The following is a 25,324-nucleotide window of genomic DNA, read 5'->3' on the forward strand; positions in this document are numbered from 1 at the left end:
CCTTTCAACAGAGAGAGAGAGAGAGAGAGAGAGAGAGGTGTTTATATAATCTGGTCAGTCATCTGGTCAGAATACACATACAGGGCACAGCCTCTAGTACATGTAACATATGCAAATTAATACATACATTCTAAAACAAAACAAAAAATAACCAATTAAGTTAATTATCTCAAATATTCGCCCACTTCTACAGAATCACATATATAACACAATGGGTATTGGATTTCATTGGTACTGATTAAAGAAGTATGTAATACTAATTCTTACATATATATACATTAAAATATACTAAACCAAACACGTTCCACATTATTCAATAGCATATAACAACATCAAAGTAAATATATACTCTTCATTATACACAAAGTAAAAAACAAACATGGAATGTATCGTATAAAGGTGACTTTTCTTTCTATACTTAGGGCTTAAAGCAGACTCACAGTTTGACCTTAAGTGGATGGCATGTCCATAATATATATGCATATTTTTTGCAAATAAAGGCTGGATAAAGGGATGTTTAAAGCTTGGACCCCTAAAATTCTACAACAAAACCGTCCAAGACCTTTAGCTGGGTCTATGCAGTAAGAAATGCAAGCTATCTGCTAAAAGTTTGACAATCTGGACTTCTCCTTCATGTATTCATAGAGGCTTGTCAAAAAGAATTAAAAGTCAATAAAATATTAGTCAATTTGACTTCATATTCAAAACCAAGCTAAATGCCAAATGCATACACTTGAAAAATCCCACAAATGAAGATCAAATATTGTGTGTTTAACTGGAATTTTCAGGAGATAAAGGGGTAGTTTTGTATCTCAAAAGGTAAATAGCCAAAGAGAAATCATATACTTATTCTAATTTAAAATTTGAGTCATTGGTTTAAGAATGCAAAAAATAACAAAGAACAAATGTACGTCCTTTTTGGATCTTAACACGTCTGCATTGATAACCAGTTATACATTGTACACTACTTCAAGATAAGGCTATGTTAGTATATTGTGTCCATTAAGATACCGGTATACAGAAAAAATACTGAAGCTATTTGAAGAAATATTCTTTTAAGAAAAAAAAAGTGATAAATAAATACACAGGTATGAACAATCTTCAACAAGAAAAACAACGCTTTGAATATTTTGCTAAAATATTTTGTAGCCGACAATTAAAACACAGATATATAATTTAAGATAGTTTTAACAAACAAGCATATCCTTTAATCAACTTTAAAGTCAACTTTTTGTGTAGTTTGTGATTCTCTGAGCAAAATCAACAACAATGGGGCAGGAATGTCTGGCAAAAAATCACAGACTTCTGTGTATGACAAACATAATTATCGCAAAATGTGAACAATATAATTCTTAACTAACTAGCACCAATTAGATCTTATAAGCTTGACCACAACTTTGAAAAATTAAATGACTATTGCAATAAAACTCTGGCAGGTACCTTATACATTAGTTTGTATGATAAAGCATTGAAACATGATTAATAACCCAAAACGAAAATATCTGATTATTACAGAGACTTTATTTTGTCTCAAGATTTTTGAATACCTATGAAAAAATTCATGTGCTTTATCATCTGAGCAAAATCAATTCTTTAATGAAAAATAAATCAATCAATTAATTTTTAATTCAATATTTTGAATTAAAATTAAAGTACTTTCTAGATTCCAAAAATCTAAAGCTATAAGTACATTATGTTTAAAGTACTGTCAAGTAAGCCTATTTCCTTCTTTGAATGACTGACTTCTTCAAGATATATGAATACATCTTCATCAGCCATCAATTTCGATGAAATCTGCAAACTGACACAAGTTAATATTAACATGATTTTTTTTTCTCCGATGACAATGTATTTCCTCTTCTTTCCCTCCTGCAGTTATATATGGCATACAGAAAGAGATCACAGATCTAGCAAAGTGTTTACGACTAAGAAACCATTGTCACATCAACATAGAAAAATACTGTTTGCATAGAAAAATATTCCTCTTTCTTTTTTTTTCAAATATACTATCAAATTTATCACACATGTTTTTTTAAGCAGTATGATGTTAAACTGTTATCCCAAATATTGGGGTTTGGCAGTTGTACATTTTTTTTTGGTGGGTGAATATTTCTCTTTCCAAAGGGAGAGAACCCTTCACACCACAACAGCAGTAGTTGTCTGCCCCTTAGTTGTTCCTGATTATCCCACTAGGTGACTTCCTCTTCCAGGTCCAGATCTGTCTGTCTATCCCTGTGCATGTCTTCATGGTCAGTTTCTGACCGTCCACGCTGGTCTCCATGCACTTCTGTGTGTTGGCATGGTAAATGGAGTTGTCCTGTTCATAAAAGTTACAATGTGTGAAAAGGAACGTACATGTATGCATGTACTGTTCACCCCACTTTAATTGATGGAGCCAATATTGCTAACCAACTTTTATCGTGTACAAGAAAAAATTTATAAAAGTTGATAAAATATCTTCCGTAAACCAGTCTTTTCAATATGAGTCATTCTAAATCATTTAATCCCTAGAAAAGTGTTAATAAAAGTCGGCGTAAATAAAAGCTGAATAACAGTAATTTTTTTTATAGGTCACCCTAAACCATTTATTTTATGTAAATGGTGGTCGCAAACATAGAGTCACTGCATATTACTGTGGAAACAATAGATTTCATGGTAGCTCAATTTTCGTTTAATTCGTGGGTACCTCTCATCCATGAATTAACATCCTCCATAAATTAATAAATTGGGATAAATTTGCAGGTTTAGGAGAATACACGAATAAAGTCCCCACAAACCTTGAAAATTTCAGCAATCCATGAAAAATGGCCCCACGAACTTTAATGATTTCACAGTAATTTAATAATAATTTTTTATTTGTTTGACCTTGACCTACCTCTCTGTATTGCCACTCCTGGTTTCCTTTCTGGCCGTGGCACGGATAAACAATGACGCTCTCTCCTCCAGAATAATCCAGGCATCCATCGTCTCGACGGATTTCTCCGTTCTTACTCAACATCCAATACTACAATTATACAATAAAACCATCAATTCCTGTCGGATTTAAAAAGTCATTTAAGAAATAAACAACGTTATTTAGTGAACATGGCGTTATGAATAGCAATTGCTCTGTTGGCATATTCCATGATGTGCGCTAGCGCATCAGGGAAAATATGCCAGCAGAGCAGTTGCTATTCATAACGCCATGTTCACTAAATAATCGTTGTTTATTACTTATATTTGCATTTTACCACTCGCAAATACCCTGTATTAGCCTAGACCTTGACATTTAGCTATTACATCAGAAGTAAACATTCAGACTGTAATGTATCTTTTTAATTTAAAATATTATCAAAAACATGTTTTAATATTGCATGTGAATACGTTAATTTTAATGGAGTTGGAGAAAAACACATGATCATGATGTATCGTATAGTGGTTTAAATCTATAACGTCATGGAAAAGTATATATTAATAACATTACACCTTTATGACGTCATAGTATACTGACAGAGCAATTGCGATTATAGAGAAATAATTGCAGCTCCTCCTTATGGGCTTACAGTGGGAAAGAACAATGGAAATGCAAATACAGAATCTTGCACTCCAGACTTTAAATACTATACTGTTCTTAATATATATAAATCTTCATTGAATTAGTGTATACCCTTCAACCATAACATTATAGGTAAATCTCAAACATATCATGAAATTTAATTTAAAAAAAAAAGACAGTTTAAGTACTACTAAGGACAATTTATTTTTACAAAACCAATTTCAATAAATAGTAGATAATTTGTAACTTTAATGTTTATAATCATATTCATAATTTAAAATAATTTTAGGAGAGAACATTTATAGGCAATGTACCTGCTGTTCAATCCAATTCATTGTATTCATTTATACTTGAATAAAATACTTATCAAATTAAATCAATTGATAAATCAATCAAGATCTGTGAATTTGACCACACCCACCTGGTTGCCCCCCTGGTTGTGACAAGGCCACATGTTGACCGGTTTGTGGTAGTTGTGGTTATCCACCGCACTGTCGATACACATCGGCTTGGCCTTGCTGCGGATCTGTAACCAATGCATAACTTAACGTTAAAATTTATGCAAACTTTAAAATTGCCAATTTTCTAATATATTAGGCTTCAATGGCAGTGGGTACGCCTGTTGAATACGTGTTGAATACGCGTGTTGAATAAGATAAATATATGTAGTTTGTTATGCAATATTATCATAGTATTGCTAACATTTTAAATAACCTGATTATGCGTGTTACTCTTCATTTGAGAAAATTAACTGTACTGTTGTGGCTGACCTATCCAACATTGAAATTCAATATAGCAATTTAAAGCAAGTCTATTTCTTAGGGCCATAAATATCTAATATGGCACAGGATTAGCTCTTTTTTTACTTCAATCTTGTCTGTATTAAAAAAAACATGAAAACAATGAAAGATGAGACGATAAAATGATGATCTTATCTTTCGTACCTCTCCAGAAGCAATGGCTTCCCCTGGAACAAACAGGTCTGGGTAGACATTTTTGACGAACCAGTCGAAGCTATGGCACTGCAAACGTTCCCGGAGCTTCTTTCTGTCGGTGACATCTCCGTAATCTCCCTATGGAAAACAATGTATTCATCCATTATTTATCTAAATTAGTTTAATTAGATTATTGTTGACTTTACATTATACAATTTACATTTTCCAAATGAATATCCTCAATTTGTTATTCAAGAGTATGTCATTTTTCATAACAAATTAAAAACATTTTGAGAGTATTGCACAACCAAAACATCATCTAAAAGCTGCCCCAATTTCTATTTCTGAATCAGTTCTTAAAATCATCCAGATAAAAATAAGCTAAGATAAGAGGGGCAGGCCAGACTAACTGACAAACAGACAGACAGATTTTACTTTAGTTTCATATTCAGGGAACTAAAAATCAAAAGAAATTTTTAAAAATTTCATACCAGATCATAGTTGAATCTTTCATAATAATAGTTCTTGTATTCATCCATCCAAACTTCGGCCAATCGGATTGAGTTTTTCTTGACAACATTGACACCAGTCCTCCACTTGTACGGACTTCTCTTTCTGAAGATGTGACCAACATGAGAGCATGGAATGATTTCTAAGGTACCACCACACATCCAGACCTTCAAAATGAAAAAAAAAATCAAACCAAACTGTCATGATATCATAATATTTTTTTTTTGTAGGTAACCAGTTAAAAGACATTATTAAAGAAAAAATTATTTTGAAAAAAAGTAATGACTCATCAAACGTTCCTGAATTAAAAAAAATTACAAACTGTAAATGTTCTTTCAACATATAGAATGGACAAGAAAAAGAAATTTGGTGTCGTGACCAGGATCCTTCTTACTCTAAATGACAGTTCTAAGTTTTCTCCTCCCCAGATATCCATTCCAGGGTCGTAGGTACCAAGTTCCGTAAAATATTCTCTACTGATGGAGAAAAGACCTCCGGCCATCGTGGGCGACCTGTGATATCATTAGTTTAAGAATACATAGGATTGAAATATAAAATGATGTTTCAAAGTTCAGTATAAAAATGTTGCTTATCATTTACTTTTATTCATGTCTTTTTATAAACATATTTGAAAGTTAATGATTCAAGGCTTTTAAGTTTCTTAAATTCATTTAACAAAACAGGAATATTGGAAGACCAATTTTTTTACAACATTAAAGTTCATAATATTCGATTATGTTGTAAAATCTAATAAACACACAAATTTTTTTTCAATACTTTTGTTGCATGTATTGGAAAAGAAATACTATAACTAGAAGAATAATAGCACAGTGATGATATTTTTCTAGCAAGCAGATGGAAGAGTATCAGAAGAAACAATACAAAATGCATGCAGTTCCAATTTGAATTCTAATAAGTACAGCGAAACCTAAATTCAATCAACAAGTTCAATAATCTTTACATCTAAAAAGATTATTGAAAATTGAGTGAAAAGTAAGTTGATTTAAACAGAAGTTGCACTGTATGTAATGTATTTTAAGGTACATTATCCCTCTCTTCCACTAACTGTGTAGAATTTTGCATTTTTGATAATCAATATCTCTGCAAAATCGTACTTGCATTGCACACAATATTACCAGTATAATATACTTTATATATTTGCAGGATGAATTAATAAATGACATAAAGCATCCTGAAAATTGAAAATTGTTGTCAAAGCTATCCCACCAAAAGTTATTTCTCTTCTCAGAGGGATGATGCACCTTAAATGAAGGAATATTATTTTAAGCAGAGAACACACATAAAAGGCAAATAGTGAAAAAACATGCAGAGAATGAAATGTTAGTTGAGTTAAATTTGGGATTTCCAGTCCCTAATGATAAAAAAATTAATTTAGAAAATGCATGTGTACTATAAAATCCATCGATTAAGACTGCAATTCATAGACATCATAAATTCTCTGATCATGGCCTTGTGTTATAAAACACATGATAAATATCTAGCGCTAAATCTTTTCAGGATTATTGGATTTTTCTTTTATCTTAAAAAAAAACCTCAATTAGCCACAAATGGCACACCTCTTTCAATAAAGATTGATGAAAAAATATGTTCCCATAAAACTTCATAGTTGTCGTCCAAAAATATCGTTAGTCGCAATTTCTTAATTGGTTTATTATTGATCGAATTACACAAGTTCTTACTGATGGATTTCTTAATACTTAACAAAAACTTTTTTGCTGATCTCAGCAGTTTCTTTTCCAATGGACATTATTGATAAATAAATGTATAAATCTATTTGGGGGGGGGGGGGGGGGGGATTTTTTTTTATATTTAATTCCCATAGAACCTGAAGTACCTTTAGAAGTGGTTATGATTGTGGGGTCTACAATGATTGTACCACACACACCATCTGCCAAGACCATTGATTAAATCAAGCCTTCTTTGACTGAATAACTTCAGAGCGATACGGGGGAGTAAAAAACAACTGCTAAAGGCCCACAGAGACATCCTAAATTCTCAGGATTCAGAGACTTTTATAAATAGAAGACCATCACAAGACTTATTGCTGGTCTGCCCAGGGCTGCTGGGGTCTACAAATTTGTCTTCTCTTCAAAAACCACCGAGATTATAAATTGGTATGGCTCTTTCCTCAGTTCTGAATTCTCTGTGTACATGACCTCATGTCTGATTAAGATGCTGATTAGTACAACCCATTATAACATGACAAGAATAGAACCAATGGATCCCATTGGAATTCATTTAAAATGGTATCATAGCAAAATTCATAATTACTATCATTTTATTGGTATGATGCATAGAGACATTTAATTAGTTATCCTGGAGGCATTTAACGTTATTCCTGTTATTTGATTTTAAAATTCAGTTTATAAAATATAATTTATGCATGATTTTAAAGGGGATGGTGCTAAAAAAATTAATCTAATATCAAAATAATGAATATTTGATGGCCTAAAAAGTGTTATCTAACAAATGTTGAATTGGAATGAAAATTTATACCGAATTTTAAAATCTCGCTTTGAATTTTTTGAGATATGTAAACTACATGAAACTATGATGAAATTTTGGCATTTGCCATTTTATGGTCCTGCAATTTGATGGAAATATGTTGGATCGCGGAATTAAGTATTCGTGTAAAATAAGGAATTTACAGTAATGTAAGTTATATAAAATGTGTACTTAAGTTTTTAAAATCCACCTAAAAAAGTGGAAAAAAGAGAGCTATAATCTTAAATGGTAGAGGGAACTGATAGTTCATTTCCCCATTTTTCCCCTTAAATGTCAATATCTCGTAATTTAATATATCTAACAGCAACTTGTTCCATATATATATACACCAGTAAATCTCTGCTGTTTTAGGGAAGGGGGGGGGGGGGTTCCCCCCATAAAAAAAAGCTGGCATATGTTCAGAAAGCTCAGATAGACAAAATGTCATAATGCTATAATTGGGATTAAGAGTCTGGGTGCATATAGATATAACAATGCTAAAAGCTCGGTGGATCCATACTTCTCTAATGATGATTATCTATACACTATATCAGCTACTAGAGGAGACAACTTTTTCAATGCGCAATCAGAAAAATCAATTGGTGAAGGATGTAGGCTAACTGTAGATGTGGGATTTTCAAATGCCCAGGCTTATATTTATAAAAAAATTACTGGAATATCTTTTTTTCAGATGGGGCTTATATTAATGATATTTACTACGATATCTTCAAATCAAGCTGTCATTTATTATATACTGGAAAAAAAATATTTTTTATGGTGAAAGTAAATTAAGTCCTATATAAATTTTAATCGCAATATTCTTTTCAGAAATTATCACAGCAGCATATTTTTTTAACAAACTGCATGTATAGACATTGCATCATTGGTCGTCAACTACATTTAGATAGGGCAAGAGATGCAAAACTAGTCAGTTGAAAGTACTAGCAAAAAGCATCTGAATAGTTAGACATATAGTCACATTCAAGACTATATATAGGCTTCACTGCCATCAGCAACTCTTGCTATTTAGGGAGAAATATGTCTGCAAGAAAATGACAATTCAAATGCCTGGCATTCTAGCAGCTAAAAAGAAGTCAAAACTTATTGCAATGCGAGCATAATCCATTGTTTTCTTCCTATAAAACACACCGAGTGGGACTTATGAACGATTTCCGAGTTTTATTAATATACTCGGGAAGCTCCATCCATCGGAAAATCAACTGCCAGTCGAAACGACCGACTTGTATGTTTCGGGCCGAAAAGGCTCGGAACTCTAAGGTATCGTCTTTTATGTTGGGCATTTGAGGGTACACAACATGCCGCTTATCTTCCGCTATTCGGTCTAGCAAAGGTTCCAACCACCCTATCAAAAGGAGTAATATCAACAATCAAAACTTTTATTTTATTTCAGAACAATCTGCAGTTCAGTTTCTAAATGGTCCACATAGTTTACGTAGTTTAATCGCAGGCAGAAAAATTGCCCTATCACTGCAAAAATCCCATGAATAGTTGATCAAATAATCATTGAAAATGTAGAGCATCCACAACTTTGAATAAAACCAAGCGATATGTCTTCAAATGTCCGGATTTTTTAAAAAAAGAATTCTTTATCCCATTGATACGTATGTACATCCTATCTGCCAGGGGCAAGTACAATGTATAACGATCAGAGCAAGAGGCGAATGTTCCAGGAAAATCCAAATGGGGATTAATTAAAACCATTAACGTCAGCTACCATAACCAATTTTTTTTCTGTAACTTAATCATCAAGACACTTGCATATCATATTCCTCAAAGTGTCATAATCACATTGCCAGGTCTGCATGCGACTCCATGCAATCCTGAAATTTCATATTCTTTTTGACTTAGAAAGGCTCACTCTCTACAAATTAACAGTCATGCAGTTTCACCAGAGTCCAAGATATTATAGATTGTTTGGTGTTTTTTTTAGCCAAATTTTACAATTCAGTAAAAAATGAATACAAGTCCAAGCTTAAATTTCAATTAAAGAGAGCTGGATGGTAAAGACCATAATTGTAATTAAAACTGATCATATATATTTAAAATTTCCTGACTCTAGCAGAAAAATTTGATCTGCATAGAGTTTTAAGAATTTAATCCTATAATTTTTTTAAATCTTTCTTTAATAATAATAAAATCTATGGCTAAAAATCTTAATTTCGGTAGATCTGATGGATAAATAAAATGTTGAAGCGCAGCCTGCATACGGTAGAGGTCTTTTTATCCAGAAGGTTAAAATCGTCAGAAAAAGGCTGTGTCACCCTGATTGCTGAGTGTCCTTCAACTTGAATAAAATACTGAATATTTCGGTGTCTTGACGGTTAACGAAACGTTTATGGATTATGACCCAGGTTGGTTAGTATCAGATTCAATAGACACTTATAGATGTTAGTGCATTCAAGCTTTGACCTTCTAAGGATTGTAGCAATTTACTGGTGCAAGTCCAGTCTAGAAGAGTCAGCAGTGTTGGAACTGTATATATAATACAGCAAATCAAACAATATAGACATGTATATTCTTGTACATGCATCTACACATGTGCCAAAATGTGTACAATTTTTCATTCCAAAATGAACTTGAAAACAGTTCAAACGTATTCAATTCTATAAAGTTTGATAGAAAGAAACAAAGCATTAACTCAAGCAAATTCAAATGTTATTCACTTTCATATATATGCACACATAGATACTGAACACAATTAAGCTGCCAGGCATATACACACACACATTTAAGTTTCTATCTTTGCAAATGCACCACTGTTCTGCATAAGATATTGCACACACAGTTAGAGATGCTTTTCGTCACTTAAATTGCAACTAAATGAATTGTGCCTACTTCATGCAAGAGAAGTGTTTTAGAATTCTAACATCTAGCAATTAAGGTGTAGACAACATATATCTACTATGGATATATATATATATAAATATACATGTACATGTACCAATTTATCATTACTAAAAATTTTGATGGCAGTTTGAAATGTTAAATATAGGTTTTAGAGCAAAACATGTTTCCTAACATTGCAATTATTATAACATGATTACAAATTTAAAAAATTAAAAGTAAAAGGGGGGGGGGGGAAGGTTAGGAGCATGTGGCCTTGTGCATATTGAGTATTTATAATACTGTAACAGAACTTGATAACCTATCATCAGGTTTCTTATTTGTAATTACATATCTTATTTTTTTTCTTTAAGTCCATATCTTGTTTTGCAAAGATCATACAGGAAGTCAGCTGAGAATTACGGGTGATTTTTGCCCAGTAATGAAATTTGACAAGCCGAGATGCCTTGAAGAATTAGAGAAGTTGAAATCAATAGTGTCTAACTAACATTGACAAGCAGCTAGAGTATATCAGATGAACACCCTCCCCCCTTTGTAATGGTAAATTATTTCTCAGACATTTTAAGTCTGTCACCATCACACATCAAAATAAATGGCGCTTCTGGGTACTGCACATCATAATTTAATTTAAGGATCTCAACTTGAAACAGTAAAGGCCTGCGAACGATAGCATTGTCTAGCCGCCTAGGGGGGGGGGGGGGGGGGGGGGGACAATTATGTCTACAGACCGAAATACATTCCAAAAAAAGAATTTTGCTTTGGATATTTTCGAAAAATAATTAACAGATATGAATTAAAATTAAATTTTACTTTCATATCTATCGTAAAAATGTGAGTATTAAGTTTTTAAGCACACATCAGCCGCCAAATAATATTTTCCTCACTCATTGAGACCGATTTCAATGAAAATTTTTAAGACCCCCCCCCCCCCCCCCAAGCAAAACTTTTGTTTAAAAATTGATAATTTGATTACAAATTTTATTTTGATATAGGTCATTTAGGATTTGAATTAGGATTTAAAATTCCGAAATATCTGGATGTAAAATGTAGGCAGGAAGCGAGGCGTCAGCATTCACAATTCTTAGTATATTTTCATTACACCATCATTCACTTTATCAGTGCTATGCAGATTCTCATTAAGAGAGGACCCAAAAATTTATATTGCTAATCAAAACATGCCCCAACTCGAGATCAATTTATCAACAGAAAACTTTCAATCATTTTTTTTTAAAATTTGAATTCCTAACTATAACTGTTTAATGAATTTCTATATTCACAAGAGTTTATGCAGTCATTAATTTGTTCAGGAATAAAATCAATGCGAAATTCCATAAAAATATGGTTTTATTTAAGAGATTGTAATTCACGCAATTACGCTTTAACTCTATTATAAGCTGTTATATGTGCAAACAACAGTGGTTTAAGGAGTCTGGATCATAGTAAATTATTGGTCCATAAAATCATCTTGATCATAAATAATTTTACAACACCGCGATCATCTCAGTTTATTAACATCTTGTCTCAGAATAAAACTCAGCAGTCTTTTGTCAACCTATTGATTGAATTGCACTTCAGTTCGCATTCACTCAGCAATTAAACTTGATCATCTTTATGCGGAGATAAAAAAAAAAAAATACTGTAAAATGGTAACAACCATTAAGCCTAATTAATTGTTTGATTACAAAAGACACATAAATATATTAAGATAAAAGTGTTGATAATTTTTTTTTTTTTTTATAAATACTGTAAAATGGCAACAACCATTAAGCCTTATAATTAATTGTTTGATTACAAAAGACACATAAATATATTAAGATAAAAGTGTTGATAATTTTTTTTTTTTTTTATAAATACTGTAAAATGGCAACAACCATTAAGCCTTATAATTAATTGTTTGATTACAAAAGACACATAAATATATTAAGATAAAAGTGTTGATAATTTTTTTTTTTTTTTTATAGAAAGTTTGAAATTAATCAATATCCAAGAAAGACAGTCAAGGAAGTGCAAATTGCCTAGTAACAAGATTTGTGATTTTAGCAGAAGGCACACATTTAATGTTGTTAAGACATTCAAGATCAGGAGCGTTAAATCAGAAATCTAGTAAGAATAAAATATTCAATGACATGTGAAACATCATACAGGAATGATGCCTCTCTATCACAAAAAAAAAAATTTAAAAAAATCGCAACTTGAGACGATTTGAGAAAAACACCCACCTAACGGGCTTGACAAGTGCCAGCGGATCATTACGATCGTAATCAGAGGGCCGCGGCATCCAATCAAAAGTCAGCTGCCAGTTAAATTTGCCCACAAATATACTTTTAGCAGGCGTGCCTCTTAACGTGAGATCGTCATCCTTAATCGTTTCTATGACCGGGGTTACCACGTGCTGCTTTCCCTCCGCTATCCGAGCGAGCAATGGTTCGAGCCAGCCTGCACTCAGTGAAAACAAGAAAGAAATTAACTACTCTGTGTTCTGTTCGTAGCTATATTCAAACTGTGTCTGTTGTCTTTGGTCGGCTTGGACCTGTGGACTCACTACTCCAGGAACTGCCACTGATGTAGATAAAATTACAGGACGGCCGAACTTTGATCTAGGATTTCAATTTTGGATTCTTTATATGTATAAATATGTATTAAAATTCTGGGACTTAACACATTGATTTATAAATTTCTGGAACTTCCAAGTTTTACAAACACTGAAAATTTAAGCTCATGGATCGAGTAATATATGCTTATTGTATCTGAATAAATAGTGTGACGAGTAGATAATGATACAAATATTGAGTTCTTAAGCTTCCTCAGCTTTAAGCCCAATATTTCAATAGGCTTTCAAAACTACAGTAACCTTGTAACCTTGGAAAAACTTAATGACATTATTATTACTAATTCATACAAATTTTTGATCCTGAAGACACATAATCTGGTGTTGAAAAATCACAAAGGAGGGGAAAAAAATTTCACAAAGGGAAAATTTTTTCACTTTTTTGCCTGCATAAAGATTTTTTTGTATGTTTATATTTCAATATCTGATGACAAGATTAAAGCAAACAAAGCAAAGACCATCCCAGAGTGTCAATTCACAAGATTAGTCAGTCATCAACGACATATGGACGAAAAGACAAAAGAAATTATTCGATCCTTATTATATAATCAATGACAACAAAGAAGCTCAGATCAACAGCTGCTACCAACTTTGACAAGATGTATTCGAAAAAGAAAAAAAAAATTAACACTTGTAAATCAGGACTGTCTTATTCCAACTGCGTCATTTCTGAAACTGGACAGCCATAGTCGAGTCTCTCCCACACACACACATATCGTATTGTTGTTGGGCTCGCGACCCTAAGTCCCTCCACGTGAACCCTGGCAACATCTGTCCGAGATCCGAATCAGATCAAATCACAGCAAGAAAATTGACGTCGACTTCAAAAAGCCAAGAACTGTGTTACTTTGTTACGACATCACACAAAAAGATGAAATTCTTTTTTCCCCGTTTATCAATGGTTGTACATGTACTTCACTACGTTTATGAATTCATTGAATCATGGCCGGGTTCTCTCCAGGTGATCCGGCTTCTTCTCACACCAATTACCCCCTCTTGTTAACACCCGTGCCAACAAGATATTAATATAAGTTCTATAACTTGTTTATCAATCGTTGTAAAATAAATAAAGTTCAGGGGTTTTTTTTCAATTCATTGAAAACTTGTCAATTACGAAAATGTTCTTCTCTTAATTGTGGTAAAGAAAAGATGAAAAACATTATAGTTTACAAAGTCATTTTGCTGGAAAAATTGATTTTGAATGCTAACAGCAAGATCATTAATTATACAGAACTCTATACTTGATAATAATTGGCCTTTATTAATGGAGTAACTCTTGTCCAGATGATAACTGTTTTAAAAACATTTCCATAAAGTTGATAATTCTCATATCATAGTTTATTTTTGTTGCTTGATTCGTAGAAAACAATAATAGTTACCGTAAAACTTAACATAACTAAGAAACAAAGCAATAGAATATCTCAAGTGTGCTTAAATCATTTGAAACTTGTCTGAGATCTATATCATATGGATGTCAAATTTTAAAGCCAAAATATGATAGACATTAATAACTTCATTGGCATTCGACAAAGAAAAAATAATGTATCAAGTGCATATTATATATGCAAACCATTCTTCTTATTTTTTTTTAGAAAGAAAAGTTTAATAAAAAGTTTTAGTGTACATGTATATATAAATATATAAAAATTGTGCAGACCCAAATACACCAAGAGATTGAGACAGTATAATAGATTATTAAGATGCTTGGCAGTACAACAAATACCAGAAGATTACACAGATAATATCAACCCTCTAGTGCAGATTTATATACCTAATAGCTCTTAAGCTTGTCTTATTCTGGGAGTTATAGTAACGATTGTGAGGTTTGGCCGATTTCCATCGGAAGACCATGCTCCAATCAAATCCCCCGACAGAGTACTGATTCAGACTCTGGAAGTACAAGGTCTCTGCCAGAATGTTGTCGATAACGGGACAAACAACTTTTTTACGATCTGTAGCAATTCGGTCGAGAAGGGGCTCCAGCCAACCTGTGTGTGCCAAAATTAAAGTTTTCTGATCAATAGCTGCCTTTTACTTTCCATTAAAGCGTCTTGTAAAAAAAATAATAAATTTTGGTGCAAAAAAGATTTTGCAGCCCCACCCCATCCCCCTTCATGGCAGGGTCACCTATTCTACAACCTTGACCCCCAAAATCCTGTTCCCTTTGAAAGAGTATCTGTAATGTAGTGAAATTCACGTTTTCTACTTAGGCATGGATGTAGATTCATATAAATGTTAAAAGTAAATCCTAAAATAGATACAGTAGAAACCCTATATATAATAAAAATCCAGGGGAGGAAAGGGGGGGGGGGGTTGTCTATACCCTTTTGATCTATTGGTTTGGGGTTTTTTTTTGACAATAAGAGTAGATGGAAATAAAAGTAACCATACTTGGGAGTGCTACTTTAAACAAACTGTCAGTTTGCTTTGGAAATAGAAGCGTAATTGTATTTCTCTATCAAACGCATTTTTATTTCCTATCCAAATTTTGCATTTTCTTTTCAAACAAATGTTAGATCTTTCAAGGTATGTGTAAGCAAACACAAGAGCAAAGTACTAAGATTTTGCTTGATGTCCTCAGAAGAACCGATCATCTGAAAAGGGTTGAAATCTATAGCTAAGTTGGCTCAGGCATTCTAAAAGGATGAAAAACATGCAAGGAAAACTGGAAACATAGAGGACAGACCAACAAACGGAGAGCTAAGGAATTCATCTGGCAGCAGGCTAGGTTTCAATTGTTTCTGAAGCATGGCTGAAAAACAAACTGAGAGCTAAGGTATTCATCTGGCAGATTAGCTTTTGCGATTCTGAAGCAAGGCTGAATTGTTCAGCCTTTTTGAAGGAAAAAGATGCTGGAAGTTGAAGGAGGAGGAAGGATTCAGTACATGTGTCTAGCCTTTTATTAATTTAAGTGCTAACTAGCAAAGATTTTGTGTAGCAGGCATTATCTTGCAAATTGCAAAAAGATTTTGGGTGAGTGGGGTCATAGCTCTGTAGAATGCAGCTAGCAGAGGAAAAATCACAAGGAGGCCACTGTGCGCCCCTTATAGACATGAGAAAAAAAACACCCTACAAAAAAAAACCCCATTGAAATCTGAAACCAACCTAATCGGGTCAACTTTACTGTTCATTTTGTCTTTGACATAGGACGGAATGGGCATCCAATTAAATGTCAGATCCCAGTCAAACTTGCCAACGTGAATCTGGTCGGGATTGAACCAGGCGAACTGGAGAGTGTCGTCGTTAATGTTGCCGATGACCGGTGCGACTACATGTCGCTTATCTTCGGCGATTCTCCCCAGTAGAGGCTCCAGCCAGCCTGCAGAGTTTATGGAGAACAAAATCAAATTTTTTTTCTCAAAAAAAAAGAAAAGAAAAATAAACTCTACTGATTTCTCCTCCCCAACTGTGATCTAAATGCACCACTGTTCGCAAATGATCTGGTGTGACACATTGTGACTTTCTCCTTGCATTCTAATGAACCCATTCATCACTGTGACACAATGTGAGCAGTGTTTCTGTCCATCCTGAAACATACTGCATACGTAAACCGGCGGGTATAAAAAGTCAAACTAAAGACACCATGTTCACAAATGGTTGGCTTTTTTGTCACTCCATCCCTAATTTTGTTTGCAAAGGAAAGCCAGAAATTTAAAATCAACGACTCCATGTTCACAACTGTCATATTTTCTAACTCCTTAAAGCTAGTTGCACTGGAGAGCCAGAAATTGAGGACAAGAGAATTATGTTGGGAACATTAGCAAGGACATAGGAAATCAACAAGGCATAAAAAACAGGTTAATTAACATTGTAAATTGAATCAATTTCATGTCAGGTTGATGGTTGCAAGTATTTGTAATGCAAAGCATGATATCGTTTGAAGGCTAAACAATTATAAAGTGATGGAATACACACGTTTATCAAAAATGCAGAAGGTCAATTGATGGATGCATGCTTTTTATGTTTATTTCAAGCCTTAAAGACTTCATTAGCTTTTACTGCTTATTTAAGAAACCGATTTAATGAATAATTGAATTTTAGGAAGAAGATTAAAAGAAAAGATGAAAGAACTGTTGCATTGTTCATGAAGAAGGTGCCATTTGCGTTAATTGAAGTACGACTGTATCAGGCTTATAAGATTTGGACATGATCATTGTCCGATACATTCCGAGTTCTGTTAGTATTGGGGTGAGTTAATTGCAAGGACTACTTTTGAATGAAAAGGCAAAGAGTACAAAGGCGAGAGAGAATTTATGAGAGGATTCTAAGATTGGAAAAAATACAAAAGTGAAAGAACCTTAAATTTATCCTTAAAAAAAAAAATTAAAAAAACATAGAAGACTATTTATAGATCAGCAGCCAAAGATTGAAATGAGATGCAAAGCTCTTTTTTTTGTCCAAAAAGATTTTGGTTTTTTTTTCATCTTAGAGAATTAAGACAGCAATAAAAATAGGGTGAAAAGGACTGCAGCAAAAAATGATTCCTTCACGGACACAAAACTGATGGGATTTAAGACAGGTAATAAATGTCGCTCGTGCTAATTAGTAAAACCTTTCCAATGCCGCTGCTGCTCTAAGTATTAATTGAATTCCCATTCCCATGCAGGCGTTATTATAACATGTACAATACAGAGCATTTCTCCTAGAGGCCCTTACTTGCAGGTACGAAAGTACCAATATAGCCATGCCGCTCATGCAACCACTGAGCATGCAATTCTAAAGTATCACTCTTAACGAAAAATGACACAACTATATAAGTGCAACGTACAATCTCAACCTAAGCCCTTATATACACAACACTGAATCCAAAGGACAACTTTCTCGTGCAGCACAGAGCAATGAATACCTGACAGGGAGGTAATCTTTGAAACTTCTGCGCTTGCGTTCGTATTCGGGGATCGCATGCCAGTTAAACTGCATGTTCCAATCAAAACCCCCGATACTTGTGGCTCTGGCATTGCCATACTGATATTTGAAGGAGTCGTCTTCGATTACATCGATTACGGGACAAACGACAATGGATTTGTTTTCTGCAATTCGATCTAGGAGAGGTTCGAGCCAACCTATAAAGGGCACATAACTTCTTGTTATAAAACTGAGAGTAAAAGTCAACCTTATTTTTTAAAGAATGGATGATGTTTGGTTACACTTTGATGAAGTCACCTGAAATTTAATCATGTGTCTGAAAATGATATCAATTAGTAAATAATTTCATACTTCCAACATGATATAAACTGAAAAGAAAAATGTAACTTAAACAATGATTATATGCTAATGAACATGACAACAGATAAGATGTAATTTCTAAAACATGTTGTTAAAGCACTCTTTCAAATTGAAAATATTAATCCAATTCAAAACTTTTTATCAAAACCATAGTACAAAAACAACCTAACAGTTCAAAAATATTAGTTTAAGTTCATATCACGACCAAAAAACACGAAAGAATAATGTTATAATTTCAACACTAAAAGTTCTGTACAAACAAACATATTAAGTTCTTATTAACCGAAAGATGGATTGGAAATTTTGTGATTGTCAAACTTTTTTTTCCCTCGATTTATTGACAATGAACTCTATGTTACCTTCAGCGCATTCGCAGTGCGAGTCCAGATATGTCAGCACCTCTCCTGTTGCCGCGGAGTAACCAAGGAGGCGTGCCCGGATCAGCCCCTCCCTTTTCTTCGTTCTCACGACCTTGACCTTTTGCAGCTTGGCTGCGTACTCTTCCAATGGTTGCTTTAGGTGGTCTAGAAATAAAAGAAACATTTGAACGATAACACAATTAATCCATATCAATACCAATAAGGCCCTTATTAAAGTCTTTCATATTTGTTTGAATGAAAAAATACAATTTAAATCTCTATGAACAGGTGCAAATTTATTCCTACAGATGATAAACCTTTTTTAAAATCCTTTCATATTTGTATAAAAGAAAAAAAAAAAAATATATATATATATATATATATATATATATATATATATATATATATATATATATATATATATATATATATATATATATATATATATACACTGTGGTTTCACCAATTTTCGTTGAATACCAATTTTCGTGGATTTCGTTTTTAAGTTGATCCATGAAATTAAATGTTCATTGAAATGCAATTTCTATTAACATTTTGTATTGATGGGGTCATTGGCCACGAATTTATGTATCCTTGAAACTGTGATTTTCACTTTATCCACGAAAATTGATACCCTTGAATATTAATGAAACCACAGTATATATAAAAATCAAAATGATTAACGATACATATTATTGTACCCAAAAAAAAACCTTTACTGTAAATTCCTGATTAAACACGAGGAATTAATATCCGCGTGAAATCGGGAGAAGCCCATCTCACAAATTCTAAAATCTCACTTTTAATTTTGGGACACATGTAAACTACATGAAACAATGATAAAATTTCGGCATTCGTGATTTTATGTTCTCGCGATTTGTTGGTAAATCATTGAATTGCGGAATTAATAACTCGCATAAAATAAGGAATCTACAGTATATGTGGAGATTGCTTACCCAAAATATATTATTTATATTATTCATTCATATTATTCAAGTAAAGTTTGTAGGTGGAAATATTTCCCATTAAGACATGCATGTATGGGATGCTGTAATTACCCAACAAAAAAACCCTTAGCAATTTAAATATACTTACTGTTCTTCAAATTAATTTTTCAAATCTTACTTAAATAAACTTTTTTTAAAAATTTAAATAACAAAAACCTACTGAAAAAAGCAGGCATACAAGGTTACAGCAAATCTAAAAATATCTCATGCCTGACAAATACAAATAGAGTAATATTAAATTATAATTTTAAATCTTCAAAAATTAACATATCTTCCCCGAGGCCTATCCCAAAAAACAAATGTGCTGGGCCGACATTGTAATTTTATTATTTTAGAAATATGCTAAACAGACAGGTACCAATGCCATGAAAAATTGCTCGCATTGAATTGTCTCAGCGATATTTATTTCAAACTATTCCTATAGCTCTGCCATCAATCTTGAACCGACGGAGATTAATCAAAAGTGACGCGTTGTGGTTGATCCTCAAACATGTTGGGGTTTTGTTTAAATCAATTAAAATCGTTTAACATATCGTCTTTTGGCACCCCCCGAGTCAATCATCAATCAAAACTAAGTATATATATGCACATACTGAATATATATACACCATTTTCAAATGCTACGAAAACCTCTTCACCTTCATACGCCTACATTCCTCATTATATTCGTGATATTTCGTAACTTAAAAGCATGTTTTTTTGCAATTGCAGTGGGCAAATTGGAAATCGATGAAATATTGACTAAATAAATGCTGATGGGAATCTAAATATGCAATGTTTTCTGACAGACCTTTTAACCTCCCATCAGCGAAACAAACTTTGTATCAATAATTAAATAAATGCTGTTGGGAATGCAAATTTTTATCAATTCTTCCCACATCATAACATAAAAAAAAAAAAAAAAAAAAAAAAAAACGCTTTTTCTGAAAGAAAAAAATTATCATCCTGAATTCAACACCTGGGGTGTCTGTCCAAGGAGCAACAGCTTTTGAAAGGCAACAACATGGTAAGATGAAACTTAGCAAATATGAGCCATGATTGATTTTAGACAACTTTGTTAGGCAAGTTTACTACTCATAAACTTGTTCGCAAGTGGTACGTGCTTCTAACAGTTTTACGCGGCCATTAATTCCTTATTTAGGAATTTACAGTATATAATAGTTAGCCATTAAGACGTTAATGTTAACCATGAAATGCCCAATATATTTTCAATTTATTTACCCATGTCTGAGAAGTCATCAACCAAGATGATTTCCTTCAGCAGGTGGGGAGGGGATCGGTCAATGATGCTGTGTACTGTACGCAGAAGAACGGACCAAGCCTCGTTATGGAAACACACCACCACGCTCGTGTCCGGTAGATTGTCTTTGTACTTCAAGTCCTTACATCTACAAATCATTCATAAAAGATTAGCTAACACATTTTTTTTTTTTTTCCCAAAAGTAGAACAAATGTTATAATCTTATTTATTAGGGTACCGTATTTATTATATTATTAGGCATGAAACTTGTGAAAACTAATCTCTAAAAATTAAATTTATTTTTTTTAATTTCATTGTGAGGCATGATTATAGATTATACAAGTTTGAAAATATTTTATCAATACTATCATACATACATGTACATTAATTGTGTAGCAGAAATTCAGATGAATCATATAATTATCAAATAAGTGCAGCCTCATGCACTATAAGTAACTACAAGAGAAAATGTTGGGGTGTTCTTCTATTTGAAACAATAAAAGATCTCCATCAAATCTGACCCGGCCTTCAAATCATTTCAAGGCAATTAACCTTCAAAAAGTTTTCTCACAAAGAAAAATATCTATTTTTTTCTAATCCTTTGATCATATACTGCAAAGTTAAACATTAATTGCTTCAAATAGCAATTTTAAAACCAGCTGAGCACTATGTCATTTTGCCAATCAATTCTTTCCCTCGGAAGAATTCTTTCCCTCGGAAGATGAAATATTTTAATTACAATGAAAAGACCCATATAGAATTATAGGCTATTAACGTAACAATTAAAAGAAATGGGAGCATGATAATACTGCCTTCAAAAGTTAAAAACTCATATTACGGATCCACAAAATACCCCCTTGGGCTTTCTTGTTCACTTCTGAAGCACCCAATTAGCCTAAGACTTGTCAGTAATGATCATTAAAAAGACTTTAAAAAGACAATTTTTTCTCTGAAAATTGATTTGACGGACTGCTTATTATTGCAGAAAAGCCAGTAATTAACAAAAGCTGAGGATATGCAGCGAGCATCTAAATAGGACAAACTGCATACTACGGAACCTCAATGCATTCAACTTTAGCACAGTGACGTAATGAGAAGCCAATAAATGGCGGAGAAAAAAATTAAACCAGATAAACCGCAGCACGCTAATTCTCTCTGACATTCCCATCTTCCTCTCTCTCTCTGCATGGATCATAATTGTACCATGTTCACTTTATGCATCATAAAGTGAACCTAAAACGGTGTTTAGAACCGACATTTTCTCTCCATTTATTCCTCAGATGCACATAATAAATGGGAAAATGAGACCATGGAGAAGTAAGAATGCGATGACACGCTGAAATTTCATCCAGTCAACTGATATTAATCCAATTACATGCAATGGCGAAAAAAATCAGATAATAGTTACCAAAAAATATTTACATTTTAAGTAATCTGGTCGGATCAAAATTTTCTAATTCCTCATCCTCTGAGCTTATATTTCAGGAATATGTGAATATCATGCGATTGGATATTAACTTAATGTACATGTTACATTGAGTCATCAGGGATTCAAAATTGCATGAATTTTCTGAAATCAACTTAATTTTTTTTTTTAACTCTAAATAGTCTTGCTGATAAGAATGATTAGATTTAAAACACATAATCACTAAAACAAATGCATTAATTTCATGCTCAGATATCAAACCTATGACAAAGGGGTGATTTAATATAAACAAAGTTGCATTAATATTGGTTGCATAGTATGCAATCCACAATGCACAAAATTTGCAAAAAATCATTCATTGCTATTCTGGTTGCTATGATTATATTCTACTCGCATTGAATGAAAAATTAACATTCATTGGTATTTGGAGAGATATTTAGTGTTCCACACAAAGCAGGGAGTGGAAAAATAATGTGTCCTCAATAAAAAAAAAAATGGAGAGTGGAGATATTGGGTTCTCCACACAGTGAAGAATTGGAGATAATGGGTCCTACATGCAAAATAGAGAGTTGGGATACTGGGTAATCCACATATCGAAGAATGGAGATTTTTGGTTCTCCACACAGTGAAGAAAAGAGATAAACACAAAGTGGAATGAGGGAGATTATGGGTGCTTCTAGAACGTGGAGAGATTACAGATGTGAAAATTATAGAGATAAAAGGTGCCACACACAGAGTGGAATGTGGAGAAATTAATGTTACTGTAGGTAATTCCACACACAGTAAATTGTGGGCTGCACTACAAAGTGAAGAGTGGAAAGATAATGGGTGCCCCACGCAAGGTGGAAAGAGGAGTGATTAATATGGGCCACTCCACACAGTAAAATGACAATGGGTTACTGATCCACACAGTGGAGAAATTAACACTGGTGGAGAGATTATGTGTTTCTCTATACACAATGAAGATACTTGCATAAGTATTGTTGTTGATCCACACACAGTGGAGCACAAAGTGATGACATTAAGGGTTGTTTGATCCACTCAAAGTGGAGCATGGGGGGGGGACACTTACTCTGGGTCGCGGACGTCGGGTAGGGAGCGGTGCAGTGAGATCATGTCACTGGCGTACTGGTTAAACGCATTCTTCTGCCAGCCGTCGTCAAACTTCTTCTTCTCCTCTGGAGACAGCTTGTCCTTGTCTATCACCACCGCCTTGCCACCCTCACCTACAACGAGAAAATCAAACATGGTGGTTAATTGGCTCAGCAAGTGAATCTTTTTTATAATCTTTTTTTTATAGTAGGGGGAGGGGGGGGGTGTAATTTGCTTTGCCACCTTCACCTTCGAACATGTAAATCAAACATGGTGGTAATTCGTCTCAGCAAGTTTTTTTAATATCATAATTTTTTGGTTGTTGCTTTACTTGCCTAGTAGCCTTTACTTTCAAACAGAAGATCAAACATTGTGGTAAATTGTATGGAGTCGACAATTCTATATTTTTAATTTCATTTTTCTTTTTTTCTTTTTTGCTTTAATTTAAATTGCTTTGCAATGTTCAATGTACATGTATGATAATTGTATATTAATGCATATGTAAACTGTAAAAGCAGAAATTTCTATTATCATATCCTATCCTTTCCAATACATCAGAATCCAACTGTTCAGCTAAGAAGCTAATGAAAGCAGACAGAAAGAAGAAAATGGCAACATATATCACCCACCCCCAAGAGACCAAAGTACATCAGATCCACACAATAAGACAGTGCGCAACCCAAATAGGACCATCTATCAACAAAGGAACTGTGTTTTGTCCTACAATTCTCCATTAGCTAACAACACTGTAAGCTCTCACTTTAGAGCCTCTTTCCTTTTAAAGCTTTCTAAGGAGCCGAGAAAGCGAGAGAGAAGGAAATTTATGGAGAGCACAGACATAGGGAGGAAAGTCTTCAATCCTCTGCTGTTTTATGCTGTCAAGCCAATACATCAAACCTCGTTAATGCTGTCCGCGATTATCCAAGCCGCCATCAAGTAATCAAATAAATTTCAAAACTCGTTACAAAGCAGGGATCAAGCCACTAGAAGACGAAGGAAAAAAAAAACACAGTCCAGACGATATATAAGGCTTTTTGTGCCGTTCCCGATAAATTCCATAACAGTAAAACCTAGTCACCGTTGACAGAAAGTTTTTCTTGATTTATCTTGAAAGGAGCATCTTGATTAATCTTGGAAGGAAATGAGTTAGGCAATTCAGCTCAAATATAGTTTCATTCCCACTTTTCTACGACTTTTTTCTTCCCGACATTATACCCAGACCTAAATTTTATTCTTTTAACTAAAGCACATACTATTTAATATAAAATCGTAGTTTGGATGAAAAAATATCAGTTAAAAAAGATTCTTGACAAAATCATTAAAAAGAAAAACAAAGATATTGAAAATGAGTGTCTTTCAACCTCTGATTTCCGAATACATTGGAGGAAGGTTATGACATTCGAGTACCAGACTTTTCGAAAACAAACACTAATAATTTCGAAGACTTTCAAGGACTCCTCCACCTGTATTGCTTTGAATGACTTTAAAATGTACCAATGTGAAATTCTCAGATTCTCAAAACTTTATGCTAAACATGCAAAACAATTTCTGCACATCTAAGGTCTTTTTACTTTAAATTTGCACTTTCATTATTGATTGCAAAACTGGATTTTCTGCCATCTTTTACATTGTATTTGGCAGATGCAGTTGGATCTTTCTGGCTATAAATAACATGTGTACCCCAGTATTGAGAAATCCTGTCAGCTATTTATCATTCAGTTCAAAGCGCCAACATGAACTAATATAATACTCTGACAATAGTACTTTGTGAGAGCTCAATTATAAGCATTTTTAAACAACTAGGACAAGTTACAGATATATATTTTGAGAACACCACACCATTATATTCAAATTCAATTCCCTCCTGAAAACCAGAATAATTTGGATTGATGATGAGAAAGAACAAAGCGTTCTAACTTAGTCATTTTGGCCTGTCTTGCATATCTCCAGAGGTTTGCTATAATCCAGTTTTACTGCATGCAAGCAAATTTATTACATTACATAAGCAGTGCCAGC

The 25,324-nt window shown here is 33.4% G+C and overlaps 1 protein-coding gene across 13 annotated transcripts in view; it reads right to left on the reverse strand.

Annotated features, from left to right (window-relative positions):
* Positions 1-1,801: 1,801 nt before the first annotated feature.
* The window catches only part of LOC105347760 (polypeptide N-acetylgalactosaminyltransferase 5), a 62,056-nt gene continuing 38,533 nt past the window's right edge, over positions 1,802-25,324 (reverse strand). For 8 of the 13 annotated variants that reach the window (XM_066073274.1, XM_066073280.1, XM_066073275.1 and 5 more), the window contains 9 exons: positions 23,289-23,442; positions 20,772-20,938; positions 18,544-18,708; positions 17,805-18,021; positions 5,375-5,492; positions 4,962-5,147; positions 4,480-4,608; positions 3,957-4,061; positions 2,675-3,004 (listed from right to left, as the gene is read on the reverse strand). In XM_066073274.1, the coding sequence (XP_065929346.1) occupies positions 2,690-3,004; positions 3,957-4,061; positions 4,480-4,608; positions 4,962-5,147; positions 5,375-5,492; positions 17,805-18,021; positions 18,544-18,708; positions 20,772-20,938; positions 23,289-23,442 (1,556 nt within the window). In that variant the 3' untranslated portion in view covers positions 2,675-2,689. Of the gene's footprint in view, positions 2,318-2,674; positions 3,005-3,956; positions 4,062-4,479; positions 4,609-4,961; positions 5,148-5,374; positions 5,493-8,634; positions 8,849-12,569; positions 12,787-14,729; positions 14,947-16,063; positions 16,278-17,804; positions 18,022-18,543; positions 18,709-20,771; positions 20,939-23,288; positions 23,443-25,324 lie in introns of those variants that run through there. The other 5 variants (XM_066073286.1, XM_066073285.1, XM_066073278.1 and 2 more) reach the window with 5 other exon arrangements.

Source organism: Magallana gigas, chromosome 10 (genome assembly GCF_963853765.1).
Source record: "Magallana gigas chromosome 10, xbMagGiga1.1, whole genome shotgun sequence".
NCBI classification, from domain to species: Eukaryota; Metazoa; Mollusca; class Bivalvia; order Ostreida; family Ostreidae; genus Magallana; species Magallana gigas.